At 42.2% G+C, this 19,374-nt stretch overlaps 1 protein-coding gene across 2 annotated transcripts; it reads right to left on the reverse strand.

Annotated features, from left to right (window-relative positions):
* Nucleotides 1-258: 258 nt before the first annotated feature.
* LOC146007081 (keratin, type I cytoskeletal 47 kDa-like) lies at nucleotides 259-7,684 on the reverse strand. Of its 2 annotated transcripts, none has more exons than XM_083145463.1 (8): nucleotides 7,181-7,684; nucleotides 4,575-4,657; nucleotides 3,342-3,498; nucleotides 3,094-3,255; nucleotides 2,724-2,849; nucleotides 2,047-2,259; nucleotides 1,861-1,891; nucleotides 259-654 (listed from the first exon to the last, which is right to left on the reverse strand). In XM_083145463.1, exons 1-8 carry the CDS (start codon nucleotides 7,682-7,684, stop codon nucleotides 551-553), a joined length of 1,380 nt encoding a protein of 459 aa, XP_083001589.1. In that variant the 3' UTR covers nucleotides 259-550. The 2 variants fall into 2 exon arrangements, with proteins under 2 accessions (XP_083001589.1, XP_083001588.1); XM_083145462.1 differs by having other exon boundaries at nucleotides 1,861-1,964; nucleotides 2,045-2,259.
* Nucleotides 7,685-19,374: the final 11,690 nt, after the last annotated feature.

Genomic DNA, 19,374 nt, shown 5'->3' on the forward strand with positions numbered 1-19,374 from the left:
AGAATTCCATTTGTTCGATTCAGCATTGATATAAGGGCACGACCATGCCCTTTTAATTTGTCAATTTTGGAGTGTAGGGAAGAAATTGGAACAATCTCCAATCATTAAGTTTGCTGCCTTCTGTCAACAGCAGTAAACATAACACATCGTCCTTGTGTACACCTATATACCGATAGTGCCAATAAACAATGACCAGTTGTAACTTGCATAAGAGATTGTTTATTTTGTAAACATGCAAAGCAATAGAAAGTATGCTGAAGGTGTCCATAATAATGGAGAGAGACACAGGGTGTAAGATCAAGGGAGCTACTGAACTATCAGACACTGACATGTATAGGAGTCAGCTACAAACCAGTATTACAGAGAATATAACAATGTTTCCATCAAGATGTTAAAGGATGCACTGGTAACATTTGATCTGCACAATGTATTTACCCTCCAGTTTGATATAGTGCCATACAAGAAGTAGAATAGCTATAAAAGATTTCTTAGTGAACCAAGTCGGTTTCCATTTTGGTTGAGTTGACAGTATTTCTGGTGATGTGAGTGATTAGTTTGGAATTGGTACTTCTTCCACAACTTCTCGTTTTCCAACAACTTTTCCATCCACAATTGTCTCAATATATTTTGTCACTCTCTGTGTCCTTACAGATGCTTAAAGAAGACAAGAATATATCATTCATGTGCAGTGCATACCACTAACATTCCAAAATAAAACTGAGGACAGCCTAATCCAGGGATGGGGAATCTTTTGGCTCCAAGCTGTTGTTGAATTACACATCCCAGTTTGCCCTGCAACAGTTATAGCATAGCCAAATAGCAAAACTATTGCAGGGCATGCTGGGATGTGTAGTTCAACAAGAGCTGGCAGCCAGAGGTTAACCATCCCTGACCTAGTCCATTCCCCTTATTTATATAGGCCACTATTTCATATAAAAACTCTTTATTTTTGTATTACATTATCTAGTAGCTAATACATTTTCTTACAGGCAAAACATATTTTGATGTGTTATACTTTACTGTATACTACATATACTGTATGCCATGAGTGAATAAACTGTTTGTATACCTAAGCTTGAACAATAAGGGGGTATTAAATCCCAGGTCACCACTGTCGGTACGTCTGAACAGCCGTGACCCTGGCCCGTTTTTGTTTTGCTTGACCGCAAATTGCCAGGTGGGATTCAATGTTTTGCCTGCCGATCAGCAAAAAGTGGGCGTGTCTGCATACACAGCCGTGGATTATCGAGATCGCGACAATTCACTGCCGTTGTCGGCAAAACATACCCGGCAGCTTTTAAAGTTGGCCCATTCTGTTGATCTGCCTCTTTAATGCAGTCAGGAAAGACAGCATTGAATAGGCACCCACCGCTATTCCCCGTGTCAGAGTATAGCAGCAGGTATAGAATATTCACTTTTAACTGACAGTTGATAATGGAAAAAATATGGCAACCAATAACAAGCACATGTTTTCTTCATAATGCATCTGACTCAAGGATTACAAATGTTTTATGCACTCTGCCAATACTCAGCTTTGGCAATCTGTAGCCACTTCTATTTATAGGTTTGAAATCGAGTAAGTCATGAGTGTCCTGAATTTTTTTAGGATTAATCATTGATTAAAAAAACAACAACAACTTTGCTCTAGTTGGCAGGTAGCAGTATACTAATAGTAATACTATATATATATATATATATATATATATATATATATATATATATATATATATATATATATATATATAATTTGCTTATGCATGCCAGTTTGATATACATAAGTAAGCCATTGTCTGGAGTAATGCCAGTCTTAGGAAAACATGTTACAATGTAAACACTTTAAGGGCCATAGAAAATTATTACCTTTTTTGGCTCCTGAGTCACTTCCAGATCCAGTGACCTTTTGTCCTGATCCTGCTCCTGCTCCTGCTCCTGAATCTTTCCCGGAGCCACTTTGTCCAGTACCACTGAAATTAATGAAGGACAGTTATTATAGGCAGTTTAAAAAACACACGCAGCATAAAAGTAATTTGATAATTATTATTACCTTTCTCCCTCTAGAAGTTTACGATATGTCTCAATCTCTGCCTCTAATCTAGTCTTTATGTCCAGCAGCTCTTCGTATTCCTCGGTCTGGCACTCTATATCCATTTTAATCTCTTGCAATTGTTCCTCAAGGCCAGAAATTTGAGCTTGGATCTGTGCAAGCTGCTGACAGAAACGTCCTTCTGTCTGTGCCAATGTGTCTTCTAGGGATTTTTTCTGTCAACAAGAGAGCATCAGACTTAACCATGTGGATTTATTCCATGGTCAACAGCACCAAAACAGGGATTTTCCATCTTCAGATAATCATAATTGAATAATTTGTACTTGATCCAACTTTTACAACACACTTTACATTATTGTTATTACATCTGTCTGCTGGGTTTTAGCTACTGCATGTCTTTATATAATAAAGCAGAGTACTTAAATTACCCAAGGATACAATGCTTATGGCGTGCTCCGCAAATTGGAAACAACTGTGTCCTGAGTATAGAATACTTTTTTATGCCAGAGCAAAAAACTATTTTGCCTGCAATATAAATGATAACATGGAAACTCAAGAAAACTCAAGAAACTGGAAAGTCACAGTAAAAGTTGTAGGATAACTTGTACAGTCCAATAAATGGAAAGTTACTCAGAGGATGAAAAGCTTCTTAAATTAAGAATTGCATTTAGCTATTTACCATGGCAAGCTGGGACTGAAGCTCAATCTCTAAGGCTTGAAGTGACTTCTTCAGGTCGGACGATTCACTCTTGCTGCTCTGGGTTTGAACCGCGGCGGTTGATATTTCTTTTTTCAAACCTTCACTCTTTGAGACAAAAAATACAATTTTAGTAGGTATCAATTAAAGATGTAGGCAGTGTGTATTTGTAACTACAGCACAGACACTCATATATTTTTGCTGTCAGTCACAGCCGTCTTTGCTTTCTGCATAGAATCACAATCTACGCTAACATCCTGTCATGACAGCAAGGACTAAGTAGCGAACAATTTGCATGATCTATAAACATTAGAACATCCCTATGAGGATAGGTTCTAACAATGCCTCTTACCATTTTGTTGAACTGGTCTTCAGCATCTTTGCGATTCTTCTCAGCCATGGCCTCGTACTGCGCCCGCATGTCATTTAGAACCTTTGTCAGATCATTACCAGGGGTGGCATTCATTTCTACATTGACTTGGGCCACTGCTGTTCCGTGGGATCCTTTAACCTCCTACGGAGTAAAAAATAGATTTTACTAATTAATATAATACATAGTTTAATGGCAAAGGAATGTTAGGAGATGTACTTTAAGCTTACATCCTCATGATTCTTTTTCAGGGAAGCAATTTCCTCAGTTAGACCTTGGAACTGGGATTCCAGGTCAGACTTAGAGTATTTCAGATCTTCCAAGACCTTACGCAGGCCATTGATATCGGCCTCTACACTCAGGCGGAGTGCCAGCTCACTCTCATACCTAGCAGGATAAACAGATGTACACAAATTAATATGAAATGTAAAAATATAGTAATAGAAAATACTGATGGACCATGTTTCTCTGAGACAAGTTGCAATAATTGGGCACTAGTTGCAAAGCTCATTGAGAGCATGATTCTAAAGGGGCCCATACACGGTCCGTTAAACGGATCCGTTTGGGTCTTAATTAGCATGCATCGCATCGGATCGCATGCCTAGTGCATGCAGTGTGCATGCAATGCCATCCGATGCGATGTATAGCTAGTACAAAAAGTATGTGCAGCACATACTTTTTGTACCGTACTATGTGATGCACGGGAGCGCGCATCGCATAGTACAAAACGGGAACGGACCATCTATGGGCGCCTTAAGTCAGAACTTAGACCAATATTCATGCCACTGGCCCGTGACTTTCATCTGTGCCCGCACCTAACTGGCTAAAACACTGCACAGCGCATGAGTCTCCCAGTGTCCCTCAGTGTTAGCATCCAAAGTCACAGGACTGATTGAGACCCAGACATCTCAGAAATGACCGTGGGGAGGGGGGTCATTAACAACCCAAGGAGTGTGCATCATTCTTCTTTCATACCATACACACTGGGTGATATTTTAAATTATATTGCTGAGAAGGTCTGTTAGGTCTTCTTATAGAGTATACAGATTGATCATTTACATCATTCAGGTTCCTATACAGTAACTGTGTATCTGGCAATAAGTTTAATTTCCATTCACAGTATACCATGATAAAAGCTTATCATCCTGTTAATAATTTTGGTATTATTAAATGTGTTCTTTTCACTTTAAGGGTTAAATAAGACATTATGACGGCTGACAAGAAGTATATGGACAGCAGGCCAGGAGGCTGACAAGTGTGAATTGCTGTAGTGCTGACACATCGAAAATGATTTAAGCTAAACCCATTAATTACCATCTTACACATTGACATTTCATAATCACTGTAGTGTTCTAAGGTGTAACCATTGCCTCAGATTCATCCTTGGTATTAGTGTGATACCGACATATACCACAGACTAACAATCAATATTGTAAATGTAACAGCCACAAAATCAAACTTACTTCATCTTGAAATCATCAGCTGCCAGCCTGGCATTGTCAATCTGCAATACTATGCTTGCATTGTCAGTTGTAGCTGTAATAATCTGTGGGAAACATGTTACCATTACAGACAGTGGTGTAAATTCATCCCAGTTGCCCGGAGGCAAGAGAAATATTGAGGCCCCTCCCCCACACACAGAACCTAATATAAATATATATATATAAATGTATGTATGTATGTATGTATGTATGTATGTATGTATGTATGTATGTATGTATGTATGTTATGTATATTATGTTGAAAATAAAGTGAGTGTAACGTCTATAGTCCTGCTAGGAGGGGAAGTCAGTCACAAAAGCGATATTGATGGCTTTCAATGAACTGATCAAACTTGCAGGAGAGGAGAGGTGCCCCCTTGGAAGCAGGAGCCCGGCAGTAGATGATTCCATTGCCTCCCAGAGTTACAGTATGCCTCTGATTACAGTTGTTTTTACATATGTATTGAAATAGAATGATGGGTCCAATGACAAAGCTTCTTTACATGCCAAGAGTTTTCAATTTAGTGAGTCACAAAAATACTTTACATTAACTACAAAACTCCAAATCATATATTTACAGTTTTCATTTAACACATCATTATTCTTAAAAAAGCAGTTTTTAATGGAAATTTGTTTCATGGCATAAAGTCATGTAAAAAAACATATCATACTCTCAACTGTTCTACTCTTTTGGCCATATTTATAATTGAATATTTATCACAGATTCCCCAAAAAACCCATTCTCCCACAAATTGTAAGGATCCTACAAGAAGGAACCACAGCAGATATCTCTGATATTAGCTCCGTCTTTCCATTTTCAACAGCGACCACTATAAGGTTTCTATAGGAGCTGCAAAACTGTCAGATCTACCAAGTTCTGCAATGCCAGACATTCAGGAGTTTGGCTATGACAGATAACACTGCCTTCAGATTGTGTTATCTTATAGCAACCTATGAGCTACTGCATATGTGCACAATGGTCCCAGCCCATGCCTAGGCTGCCTAGGCACAAGGCAGCCCAGCGAGTATATGTACCCTGTGTGATAACTGTACTGTCTCTGCTTGTATTGTTACCTACCTGGCTGCTGTGGCAATCAGTGGCGCTGCTGATGGCTGCCTAGGTGCCATGCAGCTCTGCAAGTATATGTTCCCTGTGTAATAATTGTACTGTCTCTGCTTGTATTGTTACCTACAGTACCTGGCTGCTGCAACGACCAGTGGCACCGCTGTTTGCTGTATAGGTGCTGTGCAGTTCGGCGGGTATATGTTCCCTGTGTGATAACTGTACTGTCTCTGCTTGTACTGTCACCTATCTGGCTGGTGCAGTGACCAGTGGCACCACCGATAGCTGCCTAGGCGCTGTGCAGCTCAGTGAATATATGTCCCCTGTGTCTTTTATCCCCCAAGGCACATCTAGCCTAGTCATGTGTTTGGATATTGTACCATCACTGTTGAACTGTCCCTAATCTGGCTGTTAAAATTAAATTCCTAGTATACGCAAGTATACCTGGCCAAAGAAGCTGATTCTGATCCTGATTCCGAAAAGTAATGGGGCCTAAACACTGGCCAATATGCTGCGCATTCTAAGCTATGCTAGATTTCTCAGTACACAGCAATGTGTCAGCGCTGTGTGATAAGCGATCTGTCAGAGTCAGTGTTCTCCGGTGAGAACACTAGCACTGCCCAGCAATTGACTAGATTTTTCCAGCACTGCTATCGCTATGGCCTGTACACACAGAGCGATGTAGGGGCATTTTCTAAGTGATCTAGTAAGAGCGCTTAGAAGATGTCCTGAAATCACCCTGTGTGTAGGCTCCATAAGATTATTGCGGTACATGTGTAGTTTCACTCGCTTCGCTCGCCCCCGCTGCGGGCTCGGTGGCTCGCTATGCTCGCCACGCTATCTAAAATCATCTCCATGCCAACGTGGATAGTGGGGGTATGAACTATCCACGTAGGCATGGAGTTAAATTACTTTATTTTAGATAGTTTGGCGAGCGTAGAACCCGGAAGTAGCACGGCGCCATGCTGGCGCCGTGAAACTACACAAGAACCATTATTGCTTTCTGAGCTGCTGTTCCTGCATATGAATTTCAGTACATTCAGGGAAATGTTCATTTGTTACTGCCACCAACAGAGGAAATACAACAATCTAATTATTGTGTACAAAATCTGATGATTAGTAATATGTCCCTTTGTATGCTTATTAAATGGCATTTTTAGCAAATGACTTTGTCAGTTTTAGAATTAAGTAAATTTAGACAATGACAGCATAGACCAGGAACACATCAGGACATTAGTTTTCATTAAAAATGTGTACTTTCAAAATTTCTTTATGTTTTTGATTTATCCTTAAAGTCAAAGTCTCCCTAATCTATTAAAATCAGGAATGGACTTCCACCCCGAGTCTGATGAAATTATTGGTTATACAGAACAAGAGTGCAAGTATATTCTAATATTGGCAATAATTATAAGCTTTTCTTGTTAAGTAATGATGTAGGTATAATGCTGGTGATGTCATTGTTTCATTATAAAAATATAAAATAAGCAGTTTTTTGTAACAATAAAAGTAATATTGTTAAACCTACCTTACTCTTTAGATCATCAATCATGGTGTAGTATTTAGAGTAGTCTTTTCCTTTTTCTCCAGACGCACCACCAGGCCTATTCTTATCATACCATTCCTTAATCTTAGCTTCAAGGTCGGCATTTGCCTTTTCCAATGCATGGACTTTATCCAGGTAGGATGCCAAGCGTTCATTAAGATTTTGCATGGTTTGTTTCTCATTGACAGAGAGAAGGCTGTCACCTCCTCCATGTTGAGCACCACCAGCAAAATCTCCTCCGTAGCCAGCTCCACCACCATGACCACCAGCTCCACCACCATAACCACCAGCTCCACCACCATAACCACCAGCATGACCACCATATCCACCAGCAGCACCACCATATGCACAAGCACCACCACCAGCACCTCCTCCATAGCCTGCCCCACTAGCTCCTCCACCTTGACCAAAACCACCAGCTCCTCCACCATAGCCTCCTGAGACAGAGCCTCCTGACCGTGATGGCTGTCTGAAAGAGTAAGACATGATTTTAAAGCAAATTGACAACCTTTCCAGATGAAAAAAAAGCAGCTCCCGTGGAAAGTGTAATAAGTGAACAGTTTTTATGCCTTATATATGCGATTCATAGGGTGTGTCATTTCTGAATTTTAATGTTTTATTTTCAAACAGTAGAGTTGCTTGCCAAGTTATTGCCACTGTGTTCAGGATGGATCAATTACCATTATTAATCAACTTGCATCACTCTAGCCGCTGGTCTTCTTACCGGCGGTTGTTTGGCCTATTACTGTAGCAAGATTAAAGGGTGGAGTACATGGAACTTACACATGTTTAGAACATTTACAGAGAAATTAGTTTTCGATAACTGAGTTTTCCATAATCATTATTTGTTATGAAATTGAAGGAAGACCAGGGTATTTTTTTAAGTTAATATATTGTAGAGAGATTTATTTATTTAGACTTTTTTTATGTATGTTTTTGATAACATAAAGGAGTCATTTTTATTATTGATCAGAAACAAAAACATCTGAATAGATTTAATAGATATTACTATTATGCTGTGTACACACGGGGCGATATGATTGCTGGCGATATACGGGGCGAGGGGGAGAGAGACCAGGAGGGAGGGAGCAGCAGTAGTCATCTACTGTCAGGAGGCGGGCAAGTGGGCGGGGAGAGACCAGGAGGGAGGGAGTACGTAGCCGTCTGCTGACCTCCTGCTCAGCGCCGGGGGAAGCCACTGGTCGCAGGAGCATGCTCCTGCGACCAGCAACCATTAGGGGGTACACACGGGAGCGCGCAGCTGGCGATTTATCACCAGCATCACTCCAAATCACTGGCAAAATGGTCGATCAGCGACCATATTCCCAGTGATTTTAGCCAATATTGCCACCGTGTGTACGCACCTTTAGAATGCAAGTGTGCTCGAAGTTTTTAAAATACACTAAAATGAACAACAGGGGAACTAAAGTAAATGCGCAGTTAAATATTTAGGGTACTTTATGAGTGTATTTATAATGGGTGCACTGTGTGTGGCGCACAAGGGCCCCTGGGTCCAGGATGTCTTGGCGTGGCACAGCCTGCACCAAGAATATAGTTGCATTAGTACCGGTAAGCCAATCCCTCCTTATTTGTGGCACCATCTTCCCAGTAACCTTTTGAACGATGGCACCATGCAGTGAAAGCAAAGACTCATAACTGTCCCAGAGTCTTTGCTCTTTTGTACATATTCTTCATCTGCCCAATTATCAGTGGGAGATTGTACTGCAGTGAAGGGGGATCTTCTTACCAGCACACAAGGAAAGATGCTAACAGGTGAGCTGCTCAGAGGAGGGGGCCCACTGCTCAGATGAGAGGGCCCGCTTCACACTGGACCCTGTACTCACTTGCATAATTACCAAGCTACTTCCATTTTCATCTTTTGAGGTTATGTACAGTATATCAGTGGTTCTCAAACGTGGTCCTCAGGACTCCAAATAGTTCGCATTTTCCAGTTCACAGGTGCACACATTAGTCAATGACACATTGTAAAGATCCACAGGTGCTGCTAATTATTTCACTTGTGATTCTGTGCGACCTGGAAAAGAAGAACTGTTTAGGTTCTGAGAACCGGGCTTAATAACCTGTGATCTATAATATGTATACTACATAATTTACATGATATACCTGTCTCATAAACAGACTGGGAAGCAGTTAAAGCACCAATGGCGAAACTGTGGTTTTACCAAAGTTTGGAAACCTATTGAAGATTGACATTGGATTTCAACTTACAAACGCTGCATATACTAATAGCTAATTGGCGTTCTAAACTGAATCCATCATTTATACATGTTGGGTTTCAAACAGCTGATCACTCAGAAAAACTATGTAAAACTGTCATTTTTGTAGTGGCACAGAGATTCCTGAGATCCAAGTATCAATTTTCTTTTTTTGTATTTAAAAAAAAAAAAATGTCTTACAAAATTATAAACCAGCATACACTCTACCTACCTTCTCATTTGTAGATTCTAGAAGACTAATTGACAGAAAAGGGAAAGGATAGCCCCATTATAAACAGTAAGTAGGGTTTAACAAACCATAAAATATATAGGAATTTAACAAAACAACTTGGGCCAACAATGTGAGTAAAATGCATACAGTATTAGACCAGGGTTGCCGACCCTCCCGGAATTTGCGGGAGTCTCCCGAAAATCGGGTCCTTCCTCCCGGCCCCCGGAAGGGTGGGCAACCCTCCCGGAATCAGGGGGACCCCCACTGAGCCCCCCGATCGCGGCATTTATATGCCGCAATCCGCGGGTCTCAGGGGAGGGGGCGGAGCTAAAACGGCACAATAGTGACGTTTTAGACCCGCCCCCTCCATAGAGAACTGCTATTTCGGCTATTTCTTGTAATGGGGGCGGGGCTTAATGACGTCACAGTTAAGCCCCGCCCCCAAAATGAGTAATGCAAGATTCCTCTCCGGGCTTCTCCCGGAGAGGATTTTTTCAAAGTCGGCAACCCTGTATTATACATGTCCCTTAATTATGGCAACCTGAGCACAAATCAGTGTGCATGAGTATATCCTTAAGGTCCTAGCCCATGTATTGTTTGAATATGTGTTTACAGGTGGCAATGGTATGACAGAGTATATGTACACAGCAGACGATGCCATGATGCCCATGAACAGCCCAGTACTTAACTAGTGGGTTGTTATGGTAGTAATATGATTATATAACCTATACACACTTTAATGGAGCAGAGTGGTGGATGCAGCTCACCAGCTGGTGCCTGTTAATGATTAAAATAATACAAAGAAGATACTTATGACACATATATTGGGTGAAATGCAATGGGTGGGGATTTTTTATTTTTGCGTTTTTTTTCCGCAAAATATGCAGTTTTCGGGCATTTCCCGAATATCGCATATTTTATAGGGTGCGATTCAAGGCAAAAAATCACACTTTTTGCAGCGAAATCGCACATATTGAAGTGGCGATTTTTAGTCACACTTCAATTCGCATCCAGATGTTTTCCCATTGGAAAGCATCTAACTCGCACATGTAATAGGGTGCGATTTATGGTAAAGGTTACCAAAAATCGCAAAACTGGTGAATTTGACAGAACCATGCACAGATCATTGTGATCTGTGTATTGTTCTGTCCAAAAAAAGGGTTAAAAATAAAAAATGGAAAAAAAATGCGTGGGGTCCCCCCTCCTGAGCATAACCAGCCCCGGGCTGAAAGAGCCGGTCCTGGTTTCATAAAATCACAGAAACAACCAAGTCGGGGTTCCGTGGATTTTATAAAACCAGCACTAGGCTCAAGGGCCGGTCCTGGTTCCCAAAATACGGGGGACAAAATGACCAAGAACCAGCACTGGGCCCAACCAGCCAGCAGCGTAATGCCACAGCCGGGAGGAGACTTTTTATACAAGTCCCCCCGGCCAAAGCATTTACCCCCTGACCGGTCAGCATGGGCAGGGGTCCTGGGGAAGTGGGGACCCCCCAAAGAAGGGGTCCCCCCCTTCAGAACTTACCTGCCCATGCTGAAGCCCGGGGCTGTCCTCGATGCCCCTGGGCGGTGGGCATCGAGCTGATGATTGTGTAAAACATATAGAAAAACTATTGTATACTGCTGTGGAACTATGAGTCCCAGCAAGCCTGCACCACATGCAAGGACTTGGAGAACCGCAAGTCCCAGCATGTGGGGCAATAAAGGGCCCGCTGGGACTTGTAGTCCCACTGTAGCACAAATAGTTAAATAAATACACACACACGTACAGTATAACTTTATTACATACGGAGCCCATACATCCATACATACCTTCTGTATGTTGCCACGAAGGATCGGTCCCCTTCTCCAGTAAAATCCACTGGGGTACCTGTGGAGAGAAAACATACTCCCAGACGTCTTCAGCTCTTCTCCGGGTGCCCTGCAGCACTGTAATCACGGTCCGGTGTTCTGTTTACATCTGGGGCTCCACCCCCAGACCGGGACTTAGCACCGCCCACCAGCAAATCATGGTCCAGCATGAGGGTTTTCCTGGACCATGATTGGCTGGTGGGTGGGGCTAAGTCCCAGTCTGGGGGCGGAGCCCCAGATGTAAACAGAACACCGGACCGTGATTACAGTGCTGCAGGGCACCCAGAGTAGAGCTGAAGACATCTGTGAGTATGTTTTCTCTCCACAGATAGTCCTTTGGACGTCAGTCCTTTAGGACGTTAGGGGTCTAGTGTCTGAAGGGTCTAGTTATAAAGGGTCGGATTTAAATTAATAGCAGCGTTATACCGGCATTCTATTAATTATAACTTATAACTTCATTGGATATCGATTGTGAATTGACGGTACTTGGGTATTATCACAGCACATGGCAACGTTGTCAGCGTAGTCGGCCCCGTGATAATACACTTTAATATTGTGTGTGTGTAGTGTTTTATACTTTCCCCCCTCATCGTGTCCCGTGATCCACCGATGTCGCCGGCAGCAGCATTCAGTCCCCCCCCCTCCAGCAGTCCACCACTCCCCAGCGCATGTACAATGTACGTATCCGCATCCCCTCATGGGGCTCGCTGCGCTCACCATGCTTCCGGCTCGGTGGCTCGCTGCGCTCGCCACACTTTATAAATTTAACTCCACGCCCACGTGGATATTCGGCATATGGCGTGGATAGTGGGGATATGAAGCATTGTGTATTATCACAGCTTATGTAGTTTACGTAGCAGTTTACGTAGCCAGCATAGTGGTGTATTGGTATTGTCAATACACCACTACACAAACTACGTAGTTACGTAGTTTACATAGCCAGCATAGTGGTGCATTAGTATTCTCAATACACCACTACGCAAACTACGTAATGGGTTCCATGATAATACCAGTATCACAAGTATATATGAAGTACCAAATTGACTCTTCTCTCCATCACCATTGCATCAACATATAACTATCCAGCATTCAATATAGTGATCTGGGCCACAGAGTATTCCACCTCTTATGCTGAATTTATTTAAACATCTACAGATGTCCCCATCCCCCGCCACCCGCCATCTGTATTTGTGAGAGGGGACGCGCACGCACGTCCCCTTCCGACGGCTTCTCCCGGGTTCCCGCCGGCTTGTCGGCGGTCACCCGGGGTCACCACCGCCTCCCCGCACCCCCTAACTCTGTCCGTCTCCCTAAAGTGGAGACGGACAGGGTCCTGTCGCCCCGGCGCATGGACACTGAAACGCGCGTGCGTGTGAGACGCACGCACGTCTCAGTCAGATGAGAGACAGGCTGCTGGCCGATCGCCAGCGGTGACGTTCTGGCGATTCGCCAGCAAGAGGGAGCCCGGCTCCATCTGTAGGTAACTATCCAGCTTTCAATATAGTGATCTGGGCCACAGAGCATTCCACCTCTTATGCTGAATTTATTTAAATGTTGCCGTACGTACTGAGGTGAATTTAAAACACCGGACATCACATGACGAACCACTCCTTGCCTTTAAATCTTCCAAAAAACTCTTTCTTCTCATCTACATTAGCGGGTGGGGGGTGGTCCCCAAAGGTGAAACATTTTCGCCCATTTACTGTGATTATTATGTATATTAGTTATGTACTTTAAATTATACCTTATCACAGGCAATTTCTCTGACGCCTATAATTTGAAGCATATATTTTAAGTGAAGCCTAATAAAAGTTATTTCTTAAACTCACTTATTGTTACATCCATCACATCATTTATACAAGCGTGCCCCAAAAACCTGTATCGCTCTTCCTTTGTCCGTCTTTGGACATCCACCCTCCTTAATCAGCTTGGATGCTGAACTTCTTTGAGAGCAATGCCATCCTAGTACCCCTGACAACAATTGTCATTAATGGTCACATGTTGGTTAACTTGTTATTGTCGTCTTTCTATCTATACTCTTATTATCCTTGCTTGTCACGATCCACCCCCCCCCCCCCCCCCCCTCTCCTCCAGCTATCCAGCATTCAATATAGTGATCTGGGCCGCAGAGCATTCCACCTCTTATGCTGAATTTATTTAAACATCTAGGTAATCATATTTCAGAATTCAACTGCAGAATATGGCTTTAAATCTGTACAAAGCTGTTATTGTGGCTTTTATCTGTGCTATGTCATTTGTTAGGTCTGATTAGCACCTTTTGCTGGTGGGGGAGGTGTATTGGGAGGGGCAGTGAAATCAGGATGGACATTTGTTTCTTTAGTCTGATATAATCAGTATATCTTAGGACTTCAGTCCTTTAGGACACTAGGGGTCTAGTGTCTGAAGGGTCAGTTATAAAGGGTCAGATTTAAATTAATAGCAGCGTTATACCGGCGTTCTACCGAAGGAAACAAGGAGGCAAACAACAAACCAACATTACTTCTGAAGGACTGCATTATAACCAAAAAAACTTTAAAAAAATTTATGTGGCCTAAACTCACCATTGCCATGAGATCACCTGGACCAGGCCCACCACCCCTATGGCTAAGAACACCAGGATTGACCCCAGGCCTACCCCTCATGGTGAGCATGGAGCTGTGAGGGGAAGCACCAGACCCAGCCTATGCATCAACTCTTCCCCCATACTTTTATGTGCTTGTGGTCCCCACTTTCTCATAACCACCTCTGCTGCTCTCATGAGACCAGGACATTGCTGACTCCATGAAAATGATTTCTAATTTTTCCCTGTCGTCAGGTGTGTTTGTGTCTTTTCTCCCCCCCCCCTCCTGCAGCATACATCTATCTACCCCACCATGTGCTATTCCTGTAATGTGTACCTCCGCAGATTGCACACCCTGCCAGCGCTGACCTATGCAGTGCACCCAGATGGTTGCCTCAGATGGTTTCCCTGCGGGCAGGATGTGGGTCACGTGGATGTTTCTGTGCAGGGATTATGATACTACCACACAAGTATTTGCTTTCCAATATATGCATTGGCTCCTTGTATGGCTCGCCTCCTACAGTGTAACCTTCGTAGTGCACCCACCATGGCTGCCTCATCTGGTGCACTTGTGGATGGGTTGAAAAATACATGGACCTGAGTCCACACTGAAATCACTTATTTTTGGTAATTTCTTTTAGGAGTGATCTATTCCACCCAGGGTAATCCTACGCAGAGTGCCTAAAAGGACTGCCGCACCTGGTACCTTGTCAGGGTGGAGTACTCAACCCATGGAAGTTATTATCCCAAATCCTGCACCACTCCTGCATTATGCTTACTGTGTGATCAAGGTTTTTTTTTGTCTGTGACTGTACTAAATTGAACTTACTTCACCCAGCAGGAACGATCAAGCCTGCGCTCTCTGCTGCGCCGATGTGCTTTCTGCTCCATATCCAAGACAGTAAGCTCCCAGCAGTACAGCAACAGAGCCTCATCCTTGTCATAAAACATTTCTTGATCCAAAATCAAAAAGAATAGCATTGTTAAGGACAGACCCAAACTGACCCAAACTGCTTTTTTTCTTTCTTTTTTTTCTTGCTTAACTAAAATATCCCATGCTTAAGTCACTAAGCAGAATTGCTGATACATATTGCTGACACATTTGCACCTTCTGAGCTAGATAGATGCTGGGAAGCTCAAGGGAAATCGGCAATGTTAAATCGCTGATGCAATCTCACTGGCACAAATCGCTATGTGTGTAGGCCCTATCACATGGAGTATGCACAGTAGTGCTCTCAATCTCCCACAACCCCTCATTAAAAGCTTCTTTGTGTTAAACAAACATTTGGTTCTGTGAAGCAATCTGAAAAAGCAATCTGTACATTTGTGGAGAAAGCAAGGTGTATACTGAAGCATGCAGGTCTAGACAATAAGATTTGTGTGGAAGCAGTTTCCACAGTGTGTACTCTGAATGATAGGTTTATGAGAAAACACCAAAAGAAATTAAAGTGCATCATGCTTGGCTGTTCCTATAAAAATATAGGTTACAGATTATAGAATCCAAGTATCAAAAATCACCAAAAAGCAACAGCACAAGTTAAAGAAAAGCTGAAATTTTAAGCATAAGTATGTGTCACTGGCTATGCAAACCGTTGGAGACATATCTGATCCAGAAACTAACAGCATGGACATTCAGCCACAAAAATAAAAAATTCTAATAGGTCAAATATTGGAAAACCATCATGAGTAAATCACACATATATACCTCCCAACAAGACCCTCTCCAGGAGGGACACAGTGCTCTGTTCCTGGACTTTCCTCTTAATTTATGATTGCCGCCATCTGTTTTAAACAGGTTAATCGCTCAGATAGGTGTTTCAACACAGGTGATGGTAATCCTAAATTAAGAGGAAAGTCCAGGAACAGAGCAGTGTGTTCCTATTGCTATTGGAGAGGGTCATGTTGGGAGGTATGCACATTTTGCATGCAGTCAACATCTAGACAACAAGAAGCCAAAGTCAAGATCCAAATGATGTAAGTGGAAGACCAAAGTGAGAAAACAAATTGAAAAATACGAAAGTCACAAGTGTTGAAGAGTTCAAGAACCATAAGCATAACAGCAGTTCTAAGCTTGTGAACAAAGAGACTGTTGATATAGTCCATGAGAGGTGTCCTGCTGGTGTAACTATCTACCAAAGAGAATTGACTAAGCTCACTTGAAATGTCTAATACACTGCTTAATCAATTTATTGACAGTCAAAATACGACCACCATTGACCGACGGTCAAAATACTGGCATGTTCAAAAGGCTGCCATTTATTATGCCAACATAGCCAAAATGCTGACATGTATAATGTCGACAGGTCACAAAGTCAACATGAGTTTTTAATGAAACTGCTACATGTTTCAAGTATGCATAGAGTTAGACTATAGTAATGCGCCTAGTGCAGTGAGGAACCGTGTCCAAAGCATAACAAGTGCAGCGAGCCATGCAAGGGGAAACGATATACGGTGTCCAAGTTAACCAATGTCGACATAGACACCAGTTGTTGTTTTTTTAATCATGTCAAATTTTTGACCTGTTGGCATTTTGATCATTTTGGCATAATGAACGTTGGCATGTACAGTAGAATGTGTTGGAGTTTTGACCGTCGGCCAGTGGTGGGTGGTATTTTGACCATTGGTAATTTGTCAGGAAATGATACTGAAACCATTTCAGATTTTAGTTCAGTATTTTCATATTTCTTCAAGAAGAATTTCACTTCCCAATTTATAATATATATGTATACATATATATATAGGGATAAAGGATAAGCTGCACACACGTACTTAATTCAGCTCCTGAGTGCCCAGCACAGATATGTTGAATTTGTAGACTTACAAACTGATAGCCAGCAACATCAGATAAATGCAAAAGATTTTTATGGCATATTTTAAAGTGCAAGAGTGACAATGTACAAAAAGAGATCCGGTACATGCAAGTAAAGTGCAATCAAAAGATACTTAGCAGCATAGTAGAAAACCGGTACATCTCCAATAAGGTCATGGCACGACGGCCGTTTCGGTGCAACCAAGCACCTTAGTCATGTGCTACTGACCTAAAGATAAACCACAGGTATATATACCATAGAGGCAACGACGTGATTGGCTAGGCGGACACACACCCACGTGCGCCGCGCGTCACTAACAATAGGACGGATCCCAGCAATATCGAAAAACCGGAAGTGTCACAGACGTACTTCCGGTATAGCGTCATGACATCATCCCGTCAGAGGGCACGATCCGCGTCAGCCGACGCTGGATCACGTGTGTCCCATCAACAACGGAAGGTTGGCATGGCAACAATTTAAAGGGAGAGTGGCCGGACTTATATAATGTAAAAATTAAACAGAGCCACATAAGGCGCCGGACCAGTCCACATATTAAAGAAATTATAGGGATCGCCAAGCAGATGGTATTGCCTTCCATGGTATATACATATAGTGTATATGTATATACCATGGAAGGCAATACCATCCGCTTGGCGATCCCTATAATTTCTTTAATATGTGGACTGGTCCGGCGCCTTATGTGGCTCTGTTTAATTTTTACATTATATAAGTCCGGCCACTCTCCCTTTAAATTGTTGCCATGCCAACCTTCCATTGTTGATGGGACACACGTGATCCAGCGTCGGCTGACGCGGATCGTGCCCTCTGACGGGATGATGTCATGACGCTATACCGGAAGTACGTCTGTGACACTTCCGGTTTTTCGATATTGCTGGGATCCGTCCTATTGTTAGTGACGCGCGGCGCACGTGGGTGTGTGTCCGCCTAGCCAATCACGCCGTTGCCTCTATGGTATATATACCTGTGGTTTATCTTTAGGTCAGTAGCACATGACTAAGGTGCTTGGTTGCACCGAAACGGCCGTCGTGCCATGACCTTATTGGAGATGTACCGGTTTTCTACTATGCTGCTAAGTATCTTTTGATTGCACTTTACTTGCATGTACCGGATCTCTTTTTGTACATTGTCACTCTTGCACTTTAAAATATGCCATAAAAATCGTTTGTAAGTATATATATATATATATATATATATATATATATATATATATATATAAATATATATATATATATATATATATATACACTAAACATCGGCACTCACCTTTCCTAGTTTTGGGGTGCCCTATGGCTTGTGACCACATTGTTTAAACAGACATTGTAGGGGCTCTGCACACACTAAATTAACTGATAATAAATAGTGGAGATTTGGTTCATGAATTGATCAATGCATTTAAGCCTGCAGCCCCCGTCAAGGGACCCCACCTTTCTGCAGGTCCTAGCACTATCGCTCAATATGGCTACAATACACATAGCTATCACATTAATGTTTGAATCCAGGCATGCTATCTGGTCTAAAGCTCACAGCAGACTGTGCTTTTATAGGTGAGCAGTTACCAACACACCTGTCACTAATCATCTAGGGAACTGGTTAACATAAGCTATGCATTGGTAATTTGTCAGGAAATGATACTGAAACCATTTCAGATTTTAGTTCAGTATTTTCATATTTCTTCAAGAAGAATTTCACTTCCCAATTTATAATATATATGTATACATATATATATATATATATATATATATATATATATTATCAATATGGGTCCGCAACTCCCCGCTATCTATTGGCAAGTTACCTGGGTGCCTTCCTTTGTGGGAATTTCTTCCAAATGTATGCAGGTCAATCATAGGCGTCACTCCGGGTCTTGGGCAAAAAAAGATTAACTTTACTTGTGTTAACAGTCTACGACGTTTCGGGCATCCGCCCTTTGTCAGGACCAACACAACACAAGATTTTAGTTCAGTATTTTCATATTTCTTCAAGAAGAATTTCACTTCCCAATTTATAATATATATATATATATATATATATATACAAACGATATGGAAGGCACTCAGGAGATTCCCATAGTACTGCACGGCGGCAGTCAAACGTAGTAACAAATTGTAGACAAGACGGTCTGTGTGTCAACATTTCGGGTAACAACCCTTTATCAAGACGGGTTGTTACCCGAAACGTTGACACACAGACCGTCTTGTCTACAATTTGTTACTACGTTTGACTGCCGCCGTGCAGTACTATGGGAATCTCCTGAGTGCCTTCCATATCGTTTGTATATATCTCTCCCCTTGCGGGACGGAAAGGCACCTGAGTTGTAAATTGGTCTGCGAGTGCCAGGACTCTCCATATTATATATATATATATATATATATATATATATATATATATATATATATATATATATAGAGGTCCGTAGTGGATGGCACTCTCGTATCGGTGCCCTCCATGATACCTCCGCTCGGGGAGTCACTGTATAGGGGTCCGATT

Source organism: Crinia signifera, chromosome 6 (assembly GCF_055691185.1).
Source record: "Crinia signifera chromosome 6, ASM5569118v1, whole genome shotgun sequence".
Taxonomy (NCBI): domain Eukaryota; kingdom Metazoa; phylum Chordata; class Amphibia; order Anura; family Myobatrachidae; genus Crinia; species Crinia signifera.

Bases quoted from the DNA above. Each gene is read 5' to 3' on its own strand.
- LOC146007081 (XM_083145462.1), bottom strand. From the start codon at position 7,684: ATGTCTTACTCTTTCAGACAGCCATCACGGTCAGGAGGCTCTGTCTCA. The intron at 4,658-7,180 runs GTAGGTTTAACA...TGTTTCCCACAG, and splicing joins TTGATGATCTAAAGAGTAAG to ATTATTACAGCTACAACTGA. The intron at 1,965-2,044 runs GTAATAATAATT...CATTAATTTCAG, and splicing joins AAACTTCTAGAGGGAGAAAG to TGGTACTGGACAAAGTGGCT.